General features: G+C 36.3%; 1 protein-coding gene across 1 annotated transcript in view; it reads left to right on the plus strand.

Moving 5' to 3' along the window:
• LOC138694124 (uncharacterized) overlaps window positions 1–21,515 on the plus strand; it is a 563,234-nt gene that overhangs the window by 474,911 nt on the left and 66,808 nt on the right. The window contains exons 3-5 of the mRNA XM_069817739.1: window positions 9,744–11,702; window positions 14,557–14,794; window positions 19,276–19,508. Of these exons, the coding sequence (XP_069673840.1) occupies window positions 9,744–11,702; window positions 14,557–14,794; window positions 19,276–19,508 (2,430 nt within the window). The remainder of the gene's footprint in view (window positions 1–9,743; window positions 11,703–14,556; window positions 14,795–19,275; window positions 19,509–21,515) is intronic.

Consider the following 21,515-nt stretch of genomic DNA (forward strand, 5'->3'; position numbering starts at 1 on the left):
TAGTGCGATAATATGCACAAAAGAACTGAAGCCTGTATCGAAATGAACTGCCACCATTTTAAAAAATGTGTTTAAATATCCATATTATGATTATTTTTTTAATTTAACTTCATTCTCTATACTGTACGCTAATGTGCTGTAGACAGTATAATATACACTGCATAATGAATACGTTCGCATGGATAACTCAGTTTGTGAGTACAAACACTTATTCTTAATACAGTACTGTATTTTGATTAAACAAAAACCTAATGAAAATTATCGAACTCAAAATCGCGATATTTCCTAGTTTACGTGAATAGATGAACTACTTTTCTTCCCTCCTATACCTAGTAGAGTGATTTGTTTGTGTTTTACGCCAGTATCATCGAACTACAGTCGTGGAAGGGGGTAGCAAACTGTGTTTCCGGCTCTCTAAAGGTATAGCCAGGTTAATATTAAAAATGTTAGTAAAAATAAAATGATGTCCCTGTATTTCCTCCCATCTTAATCTGAACACACGTTCTCGCCAAGAAACAATACTAAAAATACCTTCCCATCGCACATCCTCATACTCGTCCTCTTTCACAATAGCCCTGCCAAAGCCTCTGGAATTAGCTACCTGCTATACTTGTTTTTTTGGATGACGTTAAGATGGCTGACGTTAAAACGTTCGTTGACAATTGACGCGAAGGTAAGAAAACAATACAAAAATCGACAGAGAATCAAAGACGAAACGTACCAATGGTAACTTGTGTGCACAATAAATTAATGTCACCAAGAGACTGTTAAGCACTCGCCACGTGGGAAAGGTAAGTTTGACAACTCAACCGTTGTTACCATAGTAACAGACCTACCACGCTATGTGACATTCAGTTGTTTTTCCGATCGCAACGCTCCTGTCATGTCCCATCTTTCAAAAAAACAAGTATAGTATCAGGGACTGACGAAATAAAATTAAATTCAAACGAAACTTACTAGGCATTTGGTCAATAATCGAGACAGGTTGAGACATTGCTTCTTGTAAATGGTTCTCTTATTTTATCACAAAATATTTCAATCTCCGGTAATTTCATCATTATATAAGTATACATCTTGATTACACAACTTTTAACACTATATCACTTCGGAATATGTATTACATGTCTTTCTCGTGTTAAATTTTACTGTAACTGGTTGACATGTTTCGGCCTGTTATTGCCCATCTTATTGGTTGTTGCTAGTCTTGGAGCCTTTTCTTTGTTTTCTGTGGAGGTGTGTTTGTGTAGTATAATGTGGAGTCAAAGAGTGTGTGTGTTCTAAAATTGAGTTGTGTTGAGAATTTCATTTGGATGTACAGACACACAAAAACACATCCAAATAAAATTCTCAACACACAACTCAATTTCAGAACACACACACTCGTTGACTCCACATTACACTACACGAACACACTCCCACAGGAAACAAAACAAAAGGCGCCAAGATTAGCAACAACCAGTTCTGAAGAAGGCCAAGAACAGACCGAAACATGTAAACCAGGTACTGTAAAATTTAACACGAGAAAGACACATAATACATATTCCGAAATTATATAATTATTCTAGTTTAAATGGTACTTCAATAAAAAAAATCTTTCTTTGTTTCTCTAATTAATCAGGTAATCTTTTAGTACGGTGACTTTATTCAATTTATTGTAAATTTAATACTAACTGTAATTATTATAATTTTAGTTGTATTCTTCATATTGTAGTTGTAACCCTCTGGTAGAGGAGAAAAGCTGTGATGACTTTATCTTTACCAGGTTAAATAAATAAATATTATTATTAAATGAAGTGAGCGAAACAAAGTTTCTATCGAGAATTCCCAACTGAAAGTAGACTGTAGGCCTTACGGGAGGAATACCGTGATATACATTTTTTTCAGATCAACTTTGTCAGTAGTAGCGGTAGTGGTCGTGATCGTAGTGGTAGTGGTAGTAGTGGTAGTAGTAGCTGCTTCCATTTGCAAAGGTAATTCACAATCTAAATTCAACGTCACTATGTTTCACTTGAATCGCTTTATATCAGGGACAGGGTTATGAGATTGTCTTCAGAAAGAAAATGTGTTCTCTAAGAGTACTGAATCTGGGAAGGATTGGGCTTACCTTATACAGGATGTAATTGAATGACCTTTTCAAATTTCGGGGGGATTAGAGGGTGAAATGGTGAAGATTTTTCACCGAGAAACCCATGACCGGATATGAGAATTGGAGTATCTACAGCATTTTGTGACTCGTGAGTCAGTCGTTGCAGGAGTCTGTCTGAAAACGTAAATAAAGTTGAGCAGTGGTGTCTTTACTTGTATCAGTTCTGTCATTTCCTTCATGTTGATCACCGAGTTAGGGAAACTGTAACCTTGGCCTGCACGCTCCCCTGACTTCACTCCTGGTTTTGTTCTAGGTGATACGTAAAGGCTATTGTGTACGCAACACTGGTAGAAACAGTAAATGAGCTTACTGAGAGCATATTTACAGATCAGCTTCTGTTTTCATTAAGCACAAGCTCTGATCACAGCTCACTGCATTGACTAAAAATGAATGCCGTATTATAAGAGAGATGGATTGGGCTCCAGTAATCACAAAAAGTTCCTTGTATTGTTTTTACTAGATACAATAATGGTAATTATACATTTTCTGTCATGTAGAATCGCATTAAATTTGTGACAAAATCGAGGTATCAGTTGATTCCACCATATCTTTATTCTTTTTATCATAAAATCCTACTCCAAATTCACTGCAAAATATTTTCCTTTCTTTTCTTACTGATGACAATGGCCAATGTTTGTTCACTGTTCCCTAAATGTAAATATTTTTTATTAACCGTTCTAAGATTTTGAAACTACAAATTGTTCTTTATTGTATGTAGAATTTATGTATTTCCACCATTAAGGGAATGCACAGGTGAAATTTGACCAAAAACGTAAAAGAAAATGCGATTTTTTGTTTTTATATATTAATTAATTACTATCTTTCCAAGATTCTAAATATAGTTTAATTTTCTTCCTAGTAGTCATTTAAAGTATTCATAGGTATGCCAGATGTAGAAAACACTAGCTTAGGCCTAATATAAAATTTGTTTTTCTCGAATTTTTTTTTTTTACATTTCTCAATATGTAAAACATTCCACATGATGGAGTTTTTAAGCATTTTGCTTCAAATTTTCAACGTATACTCAGAAAATATGGAAGAGAAAAGGAACTGGCCACCCTACCCCATTACCTCCTTGCCTACTTACCTCATAAGTGGTGCCTTATTGGTATCACTTGTGAGCTTCAGACCTTTCTTCGGACAGTTGACTGAACAACAAACAACAAGTCAGAAAATACAACTAAAAATTTTTGTCATACGAAGTTTTTGTACTCTTTATATTTCATAAATTTTCAACTGATAAGTACGATTAAATTACAAAAAGAAAATTAAAATTAGTATTCATCACATTCAAAAATGTTTATCTCTGAAACTAACAGAAATTGGACAAAATAATATGACAAAATTTTATGTAAATATAGAACGAATAAAACTCATATTTTTAAAAAAGATAAATTCTTCTGCCTTCATCGTGTGGCAGTATTTATATAATATATTTCAAATAATGTAAAAAATATATATCTAAAAATGGTTACATTGACTATTAAGGCCCATTCATAATGAAAATTAAACATAACCATAAAATAAACATAGAAGTTTGCGGCCAGGCTACCAAATGGGTCATTCATAATGATTCACATAAACACTGACATTAACATTGCCGTTAGACGTTAACATGAAAGTTTGCGAACTCCATACTTTCATGCTTATGCTTACGTGATTTGCAAACAGAACTCAATCGTGGAGCGTTGAAGTATACAATAGAATATGGTTACCAAGTATCTTTGCGGTTATGTTTATGTCCCCATCAGGAATGATGTGATTTTGCCGTAACGTTTACATTTTTAAGTTAACGCTTCCGTTATGTTTAATTTTTATTGTGAATGGGCCTTTACACTTTTACTACGTCATACTACTTTTGGACCAATAAAACAGTACGAAAGCGTGTTTCAATCAATCATGGCTGTTTATTACTATAATTTTATCACTTACCTAGTATTTGTTTATTTTTATTACTTCCCTAGCATTTGTTTGTTTTTATCACTTCCCTAGTATTTGTTTCACTGTTTTCCAACATTTCAAACTGCAAATTCTTTACGGTACTATAAAACATGCTTTGCGATCGTCATTTGTTTCCTGCATAGATAGTCTACTAAAAATGGGGCTCCGTTCAAACGTTTTGGTGAAGGTAATATTAGTTAAATAGAATTTTAGTAAGTCAGTTGATATTTTATTGCATTAGAGTACTTCATTTCTTTTATATGCTTTCTTCTAATCGTGTAATAGTCAATTAAATCCCACTCGAGTTTTGATTTTCTGTAGATAAATCAAAACCCCTAATGAGATTACTGTTGATAAAAATGAAAATTGTACTACTAAATATACTGTACATTAGGAGTGGCATATTATCTAGTAAATTTCAGCTCATTAGGGTCAAAACTGTAGAATTTAAAAATTTTACCTATACGTTCCCTTAAAGAAATATTTTCAGATTAATCTCTATGACAACGTAATTATTCCCATGATACAATTTATATCTATAAAATTTGAAATTTACGAGCACAAATGACAGAGCCGTGCGTGTCATTTGCAAGACATCCACAACAAAAATTACAAATAACGTTACAGTGACTTTCAGCATTACGGTTGCAATATCCTAAAGCCTTTATTTTACAGCAAGAAAAACAGATAATTAGATTAGCTTCGTTTCACTGTTGAAAGTCGGGACCATCTGCGCTGCGATGTTCAGAGTTTAGGCAGCTACATCAACTCTTTCCCAGTCTCTTAATACATTTTTAATTATTCAATCCTCTGAAGTGCATTTTCTACCATCCAGCCAGTTATTTAATCCGTGATTAGAAGAATTAACTTCATTAATTAATTATAAGAGCCGAATATCATTGACCAAGGATTAGTTAATTAGCATCACAAATTAGTACAATTCTTTTTATAACGAATAACTAAGTTCATTATCTGTAATTACTTCGCTTCTTTGGAAGCGTTTTAAATAAACAGTGTCATACAAATGGCACATAATTTGGTATTACGTACAAATAGCAGTCGGTCGTAATGTATGCTAAGACTAACAAGGAGAGAACATGCTCTATATATCACTGAATGGAATAAGATTGTGTGAGATGAAAGTACAAGACGTACTGTTTAAAGTCATACCTGGTATGGGTGGTCAATGACCCCTCGTTTTGGAAATGTTGGTTATTGTTTGTGACATACTTCCGTTAGATACTCAATAGGGAAGCATTAGCCTGTGTAACAGCGTAGCCCATATGGTTGGATGCTGAGTTGTTATCCAGGCAACCTGAGTTCGAATTTTAACTGGTTCTATATTTTTTTTCTTTTAATAATGATTAATATTGTGATCAAAGTTATCTATTTACATACCTATATCATATTTCTCAATCTATTGAATGCTTCATCATGTTTTAAACAAATTACTAATTAACTAACATTGTACTGTAAAGGATAAACAATGAAATACTGCTCACGTAGGAAGGTAAGATGTGTCACTGGCGTCTGTTCTATTTCTACAGCAGCTATTTCATTTTATTTTGTACCCGATTCATTATGATGTCATAAAAACACACAAAACATACATATTTCCTGCACCATGCACAGCAAATGAAAGAAGGTTGTCCACAGTCACACACATTTTTCCGCACTTCTGCTGCGAAACAGATATCCTTCACATTCACAAACACTTCTCTTTCGTTTATCAATTTTGATGCATATCACGCATATTTCAACATGGCTTTGAATATAGGAACTGACACCTGAAAGTGAATTAAAATAATAATAACTTAATAATAATAATAATAATAATAATAGTAATAATAGTAATAATAATAATAATAATAATAATAATAATAATAATAATAATAATAATAATAATAATATCAAGCTTTAAAAAATGAGAAAACATTATGATTCGAACTCGGGTTACCTGGATGACAACTCAGCATCCAACCACATGAGCTACACCCTTACACAGTCTAATGCTTCCCTATTAGGCACCTAACGGAAGTATGTCATAAACCATAACCAATATTTCCAAAACGAGGGGTCATTGGCCACCCTTACCAGGTATGACTTTAAACAGTGTGTCTTGTACTTTCATGTCACAAAATCTGATTTAATTCGGTGATCTACAGAGCGTGTCCTCTCCTTGTAAGTTGAGGAGGCCTATGTTATAGAAAGTTAGTCCTGGGTTCGAGATTAGTCTACGGCAGCCGTCGGCAAATTTGTACTCACGATGACATCACTGAACGCAACCCGCAATACATAAGATGTAATATCAATCGAGGAGTATAGAGCACTCCGTTCGGATCCCAGTGGCGGACCCTCAACTCAAGCATCTAACATATACTACACAATATTGATTTTTAGGTGGACAGATTATATTTTATTTCATCTTTATTTTTTAATGTGCTACAACAACCTATGAAAATACGTCATAAATTGCCACTCTTAATACAAATCTTAAATCTTCGCCTGCTAGTCACGATCTTTGTTTAGATATTGCAAGGTTTCCTTCAGAAAACAAGTGTTCCGAAATACAGGGACATCATTTTATTTTTACTTCAATTTTTATTGTACCTGAGTTTTTGAATGTACTTCACTCCCACCCCTTCTACTAATGAAGTTCAACCGTCCTCCACACAGATCCAAGACCGCAAATACAGTCATAGTAGCCTTACGGTCATAGTAAACAGTACGTTCCAAAAATATATTCGCGTTTTTCAGTGACGAAAGAGCTTTCAGTATTGAATCATTTTCGCACAGGTACTGTCGTCCATTTGCCTATGTCTCTCCCGGTTTCCCCCACCAGCTTTTATTCGCCAGCTTGTGGCTGGGCTGTCTTAGCTCTTTTCTGAGAACATTAATTTCTGTTAGTAATTGGACGTCTACGTAATATTATACCCATACAATTGTTTTAAATAACTTAAATAAAAGGGCCTCGTTAAGTAATTAACTGTCACGCGATTTCCTCCCTTTCTACGACCCTACGACATAACCATTTGGACGGACAGTGGATAGTATGTCTAAGTAATTTTATCTTTTCGGATCGGGTGGAAGTGAAGATTGAATTTACAGTATGTAAGGTACTCTATTATAGAGTAGGATAGAATTATTTCAACATGAGTTACTAGTACGAAGAACGAAACTGGTAATTGGGATTAGGTAAAATAGTCTATAGTGCGATAATATGCACATTAGAACTGTAGCCTGTATCGAAATGAACGGCCACCATTTCCAAAAATGTGCTTAAATATCCATATTATGATTATTTTTCAATGTAATTTCATTCTCAATAGTGTATGCTAATGTGCTGTAGACTGTATAATATACATTGCATAATGAATACGTCCGCATGGAAAGCTCAGTTCGTGAGTAAAAACACTCATTGTTAATACTGTACTGTATTTTGATGAAACAAAAACCTAATGAAAATTATCAAACTCAAAATCGCGATATTTCCTAGTTTACGTAAATGGATGAACTACTTTTCTTCCCTCCTATGCCTAGTAAAGTGATTTGTTTGTATTTTACGCCAGTATCATCGAACTCCAGTCGTGGAAGGGGGTAGCAAACGGTGTTTCCGGTTCTTAATTGCTGATCCAAAGGTATAGCCAGTTTAATATTAGAAATGTTAGTAAAAATAAAATGATGTCCCTGTATTTACTTTAAGTGCAATGACATCGAGCAAATATACTTGCAGAGAGAGATCCTTCGTACTCCGCGGGTGAACATTACCAATTCTACTCTATCAATATCTGTGTTTCTACCTAAAACGAGAGATTACACCACTGTTTATGCATCTTTGATTTTATTTCTAGTTCAGCTAGTGTTTCAATATTCCTTATCCTCCTTTGTATTGTCCGTGTGGATAATTTCATACAGTTAAAAACATCAGATTATTCGGGACAAATAATGTAGCAACTTTATTCAGACATGTTTTAATGAACTGTTTTTCATTATAGCACTTCAATGATTTTGAGATTTCCAAAGCAATAATACAACTTGCATGGAGTCCCCTTTGACTCATAACTTGTTTCATCATATTTTAGTACCGGAACTATTATTTGAATTTAGTTTTTTTGTGTTTTAATTACTTCGCCTCGTCCAACCCTACGAAAAGAAAATTATATTTATACTTATATTCTACTGCGTACATTTCCGTTTACAATTACAGTAGATTGGATATGTAATGTTAATGTTATATTTCATTTAACGACGCTTGCAACTCCCGAGGTTATATCAGCGTCGCCGGATGTGCCGGAGTTTTGTCCCGCAGGAGTTCTTTTACATGCCAGTAAATCTACTAACATGAGCCTGTCGCATTTAAGCACACTTAAATACCATCGACCTGGCCCGGGATCGAACTCGCAACCTTGGGCATAGAAAGCCAGCGCTATACCAACTCGCCAACCATTGGATATGTATGTTCATGCCGATCTATGATTTCGTGATAATCTTGTGACGTGTCGTAATGTCACTAGATGTTCGATTTATAAGTGTCTATTAGAATAGAACATAAGAGACGTCTACATTGTCACCATACCCGTATGCACAACAAATACTGTTCCTCCCATTCTTCCTTAAACATACGTTTCCGAACAGACTTTGAAGGTTTTGAGAAGGAAGTAATCTAAACCTTATCAAGTAACCCGCCACTGATAGATGCCTATGCACTGGAGTTGTAGGGGAGTTGGACGGAAGGGAGGGAGTGAAGCAAAGACAGTTTACTGCGCTGCTCCTACGAAGTCACTATTGATAGTGATCACGACATTTTTGCCGATCCCTCATCTACTGTATGGATGTTTTTGTGCAATCTCAATGTGATGTCCTACAGTTGCGTGTGAATTATAGATAGAGCCTAGATCCATATGCACTTATAAAGCTTTAAATATGCATCCAAATACGTTTTATAAAATTAAAAAATATGCACTATTAGGCATATATATAGTACAAATTTCGAAAAATAACACACCTCATAAACATTTTTACTTTTAAATGAAGTAAAAAAACTAGCAATTTTTTAAACCTCAATCCATGTACGACTTCTTGAATGTTGTGAAAAACCTTGTACAGTCTTAGAAAAACAAAAACGACCGGCTGACATACGCTAAGTCCCCTTCGGAATACTTCGGTTGATTCGTGGAAGCTTAGATTTACACGTTAACGAATTTATTATAGAAGACTCCGCTCTGTTTTTCCTTTGTTTTGTTTAATGTCGGATCCTGGCCACTTAGTCACTCATAACGAGTGCACCTCTGCACATGTATACACATTGTGCCACTATCATACATCTATGACGCAGTTCATGAGGGTAGACTACTAGAGGGAACCCAAGAGGTGGAACTTAAACTGAGAGGGTTCAAGCCGACATCGGGATGGGAATCCGGTGTGGCTTAGTGGATAGAGCGTCAGCACGTAGAGCTGAAAACCCGGGTTCAAATCCCGGAGCTGGAGAGAATTTTCCTCCGTTCCACTCATCCTTCATAACACTTTATAATCTATATGTGTTCATAATAATATAAGATCTATTATCATACAAATTATGGAATTATTATGTAAAAATGGTATCTGTTTTTGTGATGTGCCATCAGTTACAATATTGTGTCCATCTATTTCTCCACAGGCGATGGACAGCCAGAAAACATCGGTTACGGTTACCAGAAGACTATCGCTAGTCCCACTGGAATATTCCCTCCACAAGCACCGCTCGAGAACGACGTGGAACCACCTCATCCGAGCAACAGCAAAGTGCTAGAGAAGATCCTGTTGGAATATCTTGAGGACGAGATGAAAGCAGAAGACGAAGATGACGATGACGAATATCTCCATCGTGGGAGTAATGACAAACGTTCCGCCTTTCGTGAGAGAGCGGGAGAAGAACGGGGTAAACTGGAGGCCATAAAGAAGAGAGGACGATTCGGATCCACTGCGTTCAGAGAGCGTGCACACGACAGACTCGTCGACGACGTTGAGCAACGGAAGCGAAAGCTGTTTACAGAAGCACTTGTTAGAAAAATGGAGGAAGAGGAGGATGACGAGAGGCGAGAAAGAGAACGAGGAAGGTTGGGCGACGAAGATGAAAACGAGGAAGATTACTTGGATGTTTTGCGGTCAGTCTGGGAGAAGTACCGTAGAGACAACCCCAACGTGATAGACATTGAGGATATATCAGAAGGAGATGTCAGCGAGATTCTGAACTATCTAGGTGAAAGTGGCTTGTTGGACGACGAGGACATGGAAGGCATCAAAGAAGAGGCCGAGAAAAGGCAGCAAGGTGGCGGAGATTACGACTTTCTCGTGCATAATGCCGCTATGGGAGGTTGGGGAGGTGGCGGACACCAGTTCCGAAAGCGCTGGAATCAGAGACTCGACGGCGATGAGAACCAAAAAGGCAGCTTCCTGTATTCGCTCAAATTCGTATCCCCTGCCGTAAACCGTGAGGCTATTGAATCGCTTAAAGATGACGATGGCTTAGACCTTCCTGACGAACGTGACGAAGATATATTACGATTATCTCCCGATATTAACAGGAGAGAACCAGATCCTTGGTTTCCCGCGTTTGAACGAGGAGAAGCACCTGAGGAACTTTTCGGGAATCCCAGTGAGGAAGAATACCAGAGACTTCTCCTTGCTCAGCAAAGTGATCATCGTGCCGGACCTTCAAGAAAACGACTTACAACTCTAGTAAGACCTCACTACAATGCCAGAGAGATTTCTCCTATCCCAGAAGTGTTCTTGACGCCGGAAAAGAAATATTTGTACGATACAGCCATCATGAAAAAGAGATATCCTGTCACAAAACGTAGTTCAAACTTCTATACAAGCCCCCCACTACTACATCACAAGAACTTCGCTTTCGCTGACTCAGAACCGCGTAAGAAGAAAGATGCTATAGGCACTAATGTAGCTACTACGGACCCAAAAGTTGCAAGAGAATTAAACCAGATATTTTCATCGCCCACAGCGAGTGACCATACTCATAGTGAACCAAATTCCAAACAGCCAGCTCATGCAAAGGAAAATTCTGTCAAACCATCTGTCGACACCGAACACGTTGCTACAACACATTCTCCAGTGACAACCAACAGTACAGTGACTGCGAAGAGTAAGGAAGGGGAAAAGAAGACAGAGGAAAATGTCACAATTCACAGTGATCACGCCCAAAGATCTGCCTCAGAGGAAGAAACAGTCGAACAACCTGTGACGATGAGCAGAGCAGAAACACCTCTAGATATAAAAAAGAAATCAATTAACTGGTCTGATTATTTCGGTATCGATCGACGACGCAAGAAGGCTGGGCCCAATGGAGGAGAAAAGGAATCGATCCCAGTCGAGCACCCTGTTGACAACGAGTGGTTGCTGAACCAGTATTACAAGACATTTGCAATGAACACAAACCCTGGAAAGAAGAGATCCGCACCACATATGCACGATCACATGTCAAGTTCATCCATATCTCAGGCAAAGAGCAAGAAATCTATGGTTCAACAGCCTTTTGATACACGCGTGTTTGATACCGACATATTCGCCAGGACAGCGCAGCGGGAGGCGTCCAAGAAGAACAGCCAGCCTGCCAATTCAGGTAAAGTAGCTCATCTGTTGCACAACGGCTTGTCACTCTTCCATGTTTGCTGGAGTAACTTTACTGATTCTTCCTACTACGTGTTTGTAAAGTTTTCTGAACAACGTGAACAATGAGAATTCAAGCAGTGAGATCAATAACCATAAGTTTAAAGAAAAATGCAAGAAACGTTTATTTTATTTCTCATCTAATCATTATTTTTTGCACGTAATATTTCTGGTTGTTTCAGAGATAAATACAAAGTAGTATATCATCTTTTAAAGTCGTAACACTTGTGGAAATATCCAAAATTTAATTTCGAATTTGGAAAAAGTGAATGGCCAGAAGTGGACTTGAATGGTTATTGGTCACACCGCTTCAATTCCTTCCGAGTCCTGAGACATTTGTTGTTCTATTTTTAAACTTCAATATGATTTCTACACTTCAAAAAAGTCACTGACATGAGGAAAAATGCTGAAAAAAATCTGCAGGTTACAGTTTGGGCATAAATATAGGTATATTATTCTATACTTCGCCTCTCTGGACATATATCTTACATCATAATCATGTATGAAGTATAGTATAGTAAGGGGCAGGCATTTATGGAGATTAATTTTATAATTTGTGTTTTTAATATTGGTGTCGGTGGAGATTGTTGGAGATTGATTTGTACTATTGGCGGAGATTAATGGAAAATTTGAAAAATACAATATTTTAATAATTGGATTATTAACTCATGAATATTACTTTCCAAATAATTAACATTAAAGGTTCGTTGGATTCTGGTAAAGGTGTGGTATGGCTAATAGACAATATTTGTTTGGGAATGAGACTTTATTTAGCGCACATTCATTAAAAACGAAAAAAAAAAAACTTGAAGCCCTAAAATTAACACTTTCAAATTATTAGTGAAATGTTGAATTCTCCGTCTTGAGTTCACTAATGTAATCAGAACACCTGTAATACCATGTAATGTAGCCTTCTTGGATGTATAACAAATTCAAGTGAAAAAAAAATCGGAAAAAAAAGAACTCAGAATGTGAAATTCGTTATAAAACGAAGCAATAGTATTAATTCGGGAATGGGTTTATATTTCGCTATTAGAACTCTATTTCGTGGTTTGTCGCGATTGTTTTATCCGCATATTATTAATCAGAATCACTTAATTCGTAAGTATTAGTAAAAATCTATTGTATATCTATATATATTTATTATATCGTGATTTTCGCGATCTCCATAAATACCTGGCCCTGAGTATAATATACTATACTCTCAGGACTCCGGAGAATAGGGGTTGCTGTAATGTGTGGACGACAAAATTGTTGAGACGTTATAACAATGTAAACGAGAAACTGTGAGAAACAAACCACAAAACTTAATTTTTGCCTGCTTCATATTTTTTAATTAATTTCAGTTCATAATGGTTTTTTTTTCTATATATCAATACGTTTTTAATATCATATACTAAATTTAGTGTAGTATCATTTAGTTCACATTTATTTTAGTTGCATTAAGTTTGGCTTAGACTGTTGAATTTGTACTGAGTGGAAGTGGTGTGACCGTGCAGATTGAAGGGAACAATAGAATAAATGTAAATAAAATTGTATTATACGTTTTGTCATTAAGTGCTTGGTTAATTAGAAAATCAGGCTGAAAGTCTGAATAGTTTGGCAACAGCGCTCGCCTACAAATACATAGGAACTCAGGCCTGGATAGCACGTCGCTTCTATTTTTAGATTACTTAGCTTGGTATCCTCTTTTTACTGTGAATGTTTCTGTAAATATTTTTTCTGCACCATGTATTACGAGTATATAGGTAATGTATCTAGTTAATACGAAAGGTACGCCTTTTAACTAAAATTTAATGAAATAAAATAATAAAAGACCTACATTATACAGGTTGTTTCCGGGATGATGTTACAAACTTTCAGGGATGATGGGGAAGGGCACATGTATCTATTTGAGATGAGGAACCCTAGTCCGGAAATGACCGAGTCGAAAGTTACAAGCAAAAATAGTTGTGTGGAAATGAAATAATTTTATTCCTCTGTACACCTTATTTATGTGTATTTATCTGTACATCTTACACATACTGTATTCATCTGACGTTGTTTGAGTTGTCTACTTACAGTACTCCGTTTAGAGCGCTATCTGAGAGATGGGGACAGGAAACTACAATAAAGCAATGCAGATAGCGTAATGTGTAACGGACATGGTCGGTCCTGATATGCACGTCTGTAGACAGCAGTGTATGTGTACCAGTTGCAGTGTCCAGTCAATCAGTCCTAGTGAAATGGAGGAGTACACGAGAGCGGAATAAGCAGACACGATTTTCGAATACGGATGAGCCAATGGGAACAGTAGACAAGCTCACAGATTGTAATGGGCCAAGTAGCCATATAGGAGATATCCGGCCCATACCATTTTTCCAAGACTGTTCCAAAAGTTAAAGGAAGGAGGGCACGTGGTGCCAAATTACAATTCCATTTCCACACAAATATTTTTGCTTATAACATTCGACTCAGTCATTTCCGGACCATCGTTCCTTATCTCAAATTGATACATGTGCCCTTCGGCATCATCCCTGAAAGTTTGTAACACCACCTCGGAAATATCCTGTATATAGTATTTTAGGGTGCTATGCATAGACATTTCGCTAGCCCGCGCTACGAGTGTGCTAAACTAGCCCCGGCTACCGAGTGATTACTTGTACAGGAATCATATCACATCATATCGCTAACACTGGTTCATGAATACGAAAAACGTTAGTTCGCTGATCATCCACCGGAAGCCCGCGCTAAGAATGTCTATGAATATGGCCCTTAAATGTTATTGTAAGCTTAAATCAAAAGTCTTCATGATGAAAAATGTGCAGAACAAAGCGAGGAATCCAGAATCGACAGCATGGATGCCAAGTTGCGCAGCATCGAGGACCAGATCGTGAACGAGGCCGTCAAGTACACGGGCGCCCACGAGGGCAGCACCGACACCAAGGAGATCCAGGAGGTGAAGGACAAGGTGATGGCGAGACTAGCTGCGGCCTACAGCCTCGAGAAGATGCGTCTGGCGCTGGGAGAGTTCAAGTCCAGCCTCATGGCGCAGAAGATGTCTCGGTCAGTCAGGGAACACAGATTTATTGTTGGTTCTCTTCCTTGCAGACTCTTTCCTTGCTTTTGTTGATTCATTCCTTCTATTATAACCAGTTACTTATCCTATCCCTCATTATGTCAAAGATCTCTTTATTCGCAATTTCTCTTTCTGACAGGGTTTTCATCTTGTCTATGCAACTCATTTCTACACGTTTTCTTTTCAATTACTCTAATTATTTCTTACTTTCTTCTTTCGGCTTTCTCCCTCATTCTTCTTTCATTCTCACTCTTCTTTCTGTTTGCTGATGTTTTCTTTTTTTGTTGTTTCATTAGTTCCCATTTTCATCGCTTCCTCATTTCTCCACTTATTCCAATTTCTTCCTACATTCCTACTCTATTTTTTTCTTATTCCTTCATTTCTACCTTTTTCATTAATTTTTAAATGTATTCTCATCAGTAAGCTTTATCCTACATTTCTTTAACTTTTTTTACACTTTTTTATTTCACAATAAAATTTATTTCTTACTGAATACACTTTCATCATATAGATATTTAACCTTTAATTTTATGTAGGGTATACACATATATTTCATTCGCCAATCGTTTTTTACTTTCTTTTTCCTTCGTTCTTTCTGTTTATTTCCTTTTTTCTTCCTTGCTTCCTTCTTTCTTTTTCTTTCCTCGCTTCCTTCTTTCCTTTTTTCTTTCTTTTTCCTTTCCTTGCTTCCTTCTTTCTTTCTTTCCTTGCTTCTTTCTTTTTTTTCTTTCCTTGCTTCTTTCTTTTTCTTTTCTTTCCTTGCTTCTTTCTTTTTCTTTTCTTTCCTTGCTTCTTTCTTTTTCTTTTCTTTCCTTGCTCCTTTCTTTTTATTTCCTTTTTCCTTTCCTTGCTTTCTTTTTCTTTCCTTGCTTCTTTCTTTTTATTTCCTTTTTTCTTTCCTTGCTTCCTTCTTTCTTTCCTTTTTTCTTTCCTTGCTTCCTTCTTTCTTTCCTTTTTTCTTTCCTTGCTTCCTTCTTTCTTTCCTTTTTTCTTTCCTTGCTTCCTTCTATCTTTCCTTTTTTCTTTCCTTGCTTCCTTCTTTCTTTTTTTTCTTTCCTTGCTTCCTTCTTTCTTTCCTTTTTTACTTTTCTCGCTTTCTTCTTTCTTTCCTTTTTTACTTTTCTCGCTTTCTTCTTTCTTTCCTTTTTTACTTTTCTCGCTTTCTTCTTTCTTTCCTTTTTTACTTTTCTCGCTTTCTTTTTTCTTTCCTTACTTCTTTCTTTCCTTTTTTCTTTCCTTGCTTCTTTCTTTCCTTTTTTCTTTCCTTGCTTCTTTCTTTCCTTTTTTCTTTCCTTGCTTCTTTCTTTCCTTTTTTCTTTCCTTGCTTCTTTCTTTCCTTTTTTCTTTCCTTGCTTCTTTCTTTCCTTTTTTCTTTCCTTGCTTCTTTCTTTCCTTTTTTCTTCCCTTGCTTCTTTCTTTCCTTTTTTCTTTCCTTGCTTCTTTCTTTCCTTTTTTCTTTCCTTGCTACTTTCTTTTTCTTTCCTTGCTTCTTTCTTTCCTTTTTTTCTTTCCTTGCTACTTTCTTTCTTTTTCTTTCCTTGCTATTTTCTTTTTCTTTCCTTGCTTCTATCTTTCTTTTTTTTCTTTCCTTGCTTCTATCTTTCTTTTTTTTCTTTCCTTGCTTCTATCTTTCTTTTTTTTCTTTCCTTGCTTCTTTCTTTCTTTCTTTCTTTCTTCCTTTCCTTGCTTCTTTCTTTCTTTCTTTCTTCCTTTCCTTGCTTCTTTCTTTCTTTCTTCCTTTCTCTTTCCTTTTTTCTTTCCTTGCTTCCTTCTTTATTTGTCTTTCCTTTTTTCTTTCCTTGCTTCTTTCTTTGTCTTTCCTTTTTTCTTTCCTTGCATCCTTCTTTCTTTGTCTTTCCTTTTTTCTTTCCTTGCTTCCTTCTTTCTTTGTCTTTCCTTTTTTTCTTTCCTTGCTTCCTTCTTTCTTTGTCTTTCCTTTTTTCTTTCCTTGCTTCCTTCTTTCTTTGTCTTTCCTTTTTTTCTTTCCTTGCTTCCTTCTTTCTTTGTCTTTCCTTTTTTCTTTCCTTGCTTCCTTCTTTCTTTGTCTTTCCTTTTTTTCTTTCCTTGCTTCTTTCTTTCTCTCTTTCTTTCTATGTAACTATTAAAGCTACAGCAACCTAGTAAGTTCCAATAGACACGTAATCTCTCCAATTTTTGCTTGATATTTTACAAGTTCTCGATATTTGAACATCAGGTCACGCGGCACACATCTAGGCGATATCCCAATTCCTCCCACACTCTGTGCTACCTGTCACCATCTATTGCCTGCACCACAGCTGTAATGAGAAGTCAGTAGCTCTTGCAGGTTTATTGGCCAAAAAAGGAACGTAAACATTCTCCTTTACGTACCCTCACAAGGAAAAATCACAGTTTAGGTTAGGTAAGGTAAGTACGGAGGCGATCTCGTAAAGTTTCTGTCTTTTGCAGTGCAACAGCCAATCCAACGCTGAGGTACGGTGAACGTGAGGCGGTGCACCATCGTGTTGAAAAATAAACTCGTCTTCATCTTTCTATAGTCACAACAGAACTATGAGGTGCGAAATTTAGGACGCAAAATGCTGCCTAAGGGTTCGATAGCGCCATTTTCTAACAACTTTTTTTTTCCAACAATAGGCAGCTCATGCGCTTATGGTAGGAGACTAGCTGTCTCTTGAGATTAAGAGCTTTCTTACACAATGATGAATTCAGACCTTTTCCCCGAGGACGGATTTGTACCATTCCGCGGGAAGGTGGGGCCGAGAACAAAAACAAATCATATCTTACCAAACAACAAAAGGCGCTTTATTATCTAAGAGGGAATATTGAAGAATGGGGACGTATTTTTACTAGTGTTGTGGGATTTAATAAATTAATCTAATCGATTAATCGATCAATTTCTGTTGTAAGATTAATCGATCAAAAATATTTAATCGAATAATCGAGTCGATTAAAATTAATCTGTTGTAGTTGATATTACACTAATTATTATTTTGTTAATACAAACTCATACTAAAAATTCTGACAATATTCCTCTCTCGGAAATTGCTTACTTAAAAGCACAAGAGTACTGTTATTTTCTAACTGTAAACCAGATAGAATAAGGAAAATCTTTGCACAAACACTTCAGAAAGAGATGGAAATATGAGGACATTGACCTAGTCTACCTCTATTGAAAGTTGAAACACAATGCGAAACCCTTATTAAGTTTTATGGTTTTTCAAGAAAACTTCCACCTTGTTGTCAGCTCATCTTCCTAGCATATCAAATACATACTTTTCAGGGATATGTCCCCCTCATCCCTTTTGATATAGTCATGTCTACACTATATGCAAGTGAGAGCGTAACTACCTTCTTCTCTTTTTAAAATCTGGCAATTCGATTACAATAGGGGCCAGTCTTCTGTTTCGACCGCTGTACTTTTGCAGGAGTTGCAGTTTCTGTACTCAGTTTGTATATGAAGATTGTATATTTAGGTTGATAAAGAAAAAAAAAATCAGTTTTCTGTGGTCTGTGAAAAGAGTAAACTCAATTATGTGATATGAGAATTTGAGAGGTAAACTCGGTGAAATGTTTTGATTTCAATTGAAATATCGTGGAGAAGTGCTTGACAGAAAAAAAGTTTTTTTGTGTATAGTGATGCAGGAAACATTGTTACTAAACGTAGAGTGGCACTTAAGTCGGAGCATGTGAATGCACTCATGTTTAAAATCATGGATGAAGCAGTATTAACTAGGCGAGTCTTCATACTTTTTGTTATTTGTATCTGTCTCAAAAATTCCCGGGGAAAATGACACAAATTATAAGCCTCATAATAAATATGTTAGTAAGTAATTAAAATAGTTGTTTTGTAATATAACGATACAATATATACAGACATACAACATTTAATACTTATGCTTATCACCGAAAACATTTAAATTTAACAATAATTGTGTGTTTAAGAGGCTTGGAATACCTACATCTATTATTCCGATTGTAACTTTAGCTGCATTGAAAGGATCAATTGCACTCCTGAAGCATCACCTATATTCGAAATGAAACCAAGTTCATTAGCATTCTTTACTTTTTTGTAACACTTGCCTCTCTAAAACTAGGTATAATTCCACCAATCACAAAATGTATTTGCAGCTATGTACTTGGAGTTTCATTGTCAAAACAAAATTAATGGTTCACTGAACTTGTAAACATTTATATGGTTAAGTAATCTTTGTCCCTTGTAGCAGCTCACGAATTCTGAGAATATTTCTAAATTCCTAAATTTCTAAAAACTTCTGAAACATTTTTTCAACTCTATCAAAACTCGATTAATTAAATTCAAATAGTTAATCGATCAAATATTTTGATCGCTCAACAGCACTAATTTTTACTAATCCCAATATCCGACAACTAATAATTTTATTTCCATGCTTGCTTATTTCAAGTTTCAGCTCCTACTTCCAGTCGATATTTTGAAGTAGGCTATCTAAATCAGTATTCGCACTTCTTCTAGCTATAACCCAGAGAACAGACAAGCTGACGCCACTGATGAGAAGAAAAAGAAGAGGGTAGCTGTGAAGAAGGAGAAGGCGGAAGATAAAAAAGACGAGGACAAGAAAAAGAGAGGTGACGACAGGAATGACGAGTCTGAGGAAGATGAGGGGGAGTTCCTGGACGGCCCCGTCGTAGTGCAACCCCTCTCGGAGGGAGACATGGGGAGGCGGGTCACGGATATGGACACAGAAGGTGATATAACATGCAACTTCAGCTCTTCACGTAGCCTACTACTAAAACTGAGGGGATGGAAAAGTATGTTGCAAACATAATATAAATACGTAACACCAATTCAAAATGTCTCGTCATAAACATCAGTCAAGCCTACTCATTTCTAAATTTCGAAATAGAGTTAATAACAAGAGCCGAAATATAAAAATTGACAAAATACATGTTTTAGTGAGACTTGTACCAGAATTGAGATCTGGGCATCAGTTTCAACTTATAGGGTAAACATTGGTAATTTCGTGATAATTTCATGAAAATTAATTTAAAATGCAAATGTGTAAATATATCCTCATTCCGATTTGTTCATCTAAAAGACGATAATTTGCTGTACAAATCTGGAGACGTAAAAAATTGGACACGTTCTTGAACAAGTGCCAATAACCACTTTTACAACTTAAGCTGAAAGGTTGGTTATTTCGTGATAACCTTGGTAATTTCATGATATTACATTGATAATTTCGTGAGAGGTAGAATAATTGTGTAAAAATTTATTAAAGTCAAATGAAATTCTCATTTATTGTTACAAGACTTCAAACATAGTAATTCCGTCTAATATTCATAGCAAGAAAATATAGAAATACATATCAACACATAATAAGAATGAAATCAAAGTAAAAATTGAAATTGAAAAGGGATCTTCTTTGCCCTGAAAGGGTGAACACTTTTATTACGGACTTTACTAGAGCCTATATTACTAGGGTAACTCCAAAAGTTTAAAAACATTTTTATCCTACAGCTTTGCTATTTTCACAGAATGTTAGGAACAAAATGTCACTTTTCCACATAATCCCCGTCCCTTTCAACTGCCTTACGTAACCTAGGAACGAGGGCCTGTAGACCAGAACGGTAAAACTCTGGACCAACACGTCTGAGCCACTCTTTAGCAGCGTGCACAGCCTAACCTCGTTCCGCGAAGAGGGTTTCCTTCAGTTTACCAAAGAGATGGTAATCGCACGCAGCCAGTTCAGGACTGTAAGGCGGATGTTTCAGTGTTGTCTATCCGAATTTTCTGATCTGGTCTGTGGTCTTGTGACTGACATATGGCTGTGCGTTGTCGTACAACAGCAGAACATCCTGTTTCTCCCGATGTCGTCGAGCACGACTCAGTCGAGCTTGAAGTTTCTTGAGAGTTGCCACATAGGCGTCAGAATTAATTATGGTTCCGTGTGGCATGATGTCCACAAGCAAGAGTCCTTCTGAATCGAAAAACACAGTAGCCATAACTTTTCCTGCCGAAGGTGCACTTTTGAATTTCTATTTCTTTGGTCAATTTGGAAGATGCCACTCCATTGTCTCCCTCTGTCTCAGGTCCAAAATGGTGGAGCCATGTTTCATCTTCTATTACAATTCTTGCAAGTAAGTCATCTAGCACTTATCATTGGCACTTAGCATGATAACAAATCAAACAGAAGCTACACTGAACCCATTGCGTCCCCCTTTTCTTTTTTGTTATCACATCTTATCTTCAGATCTCTAAAATTCGTATTGTAATACAATTTTTAAAATAGTATAAAATGTAACGCTTAATGCCCAACAAAATTTCGCCTCAAACAGCTAAGATTTCTATCAGTAAAGCTAAGCAAATATGGCGACAACAGTTGTATCTAAAACTCCAAAAACATTTTCTAAAATTTCATTACGATATAATAAATCTTTGTACCAAATATCTTATGTTTACCTTTAGTAATAAGCCTATAATGTAATTACAAACATCCACAAAATTTGTACGCCTGAGAAGTCGACGCTAACTTGTTCTCTCCAAACATAAAAGCTCACTAGAGCAGCTACAATAGTCACACAAAGCGTAGCTGTATGTTTCTGGAAACCGGACAATATATGCAATCCCTTGGCGGAAATTTGAATCTCGTAACACCATTGGTTAGTTCACGAAAGAGCAAAGAAAAAATATCACGAAGTAACCACTGTCACGAAATTACCAATGTTTACCCTACATATCGGTCATTTTTCCAG

The sequence above is a fragment of the Periplaneta americana genome, chromosome 2, assembly GCF_040183065.1.
Source record: "Periplaneta americana isolate PAMFEO1 chromosome 2, P.americana_PAMFEO1_priV1, whole genome shotgun sequence".
Lineage (NCBI taxonomy): Eukaryota > Metazoa > Arthropoda > Insecta > Blattodea > Blattidae > Periplaneta > Periplaneta americana.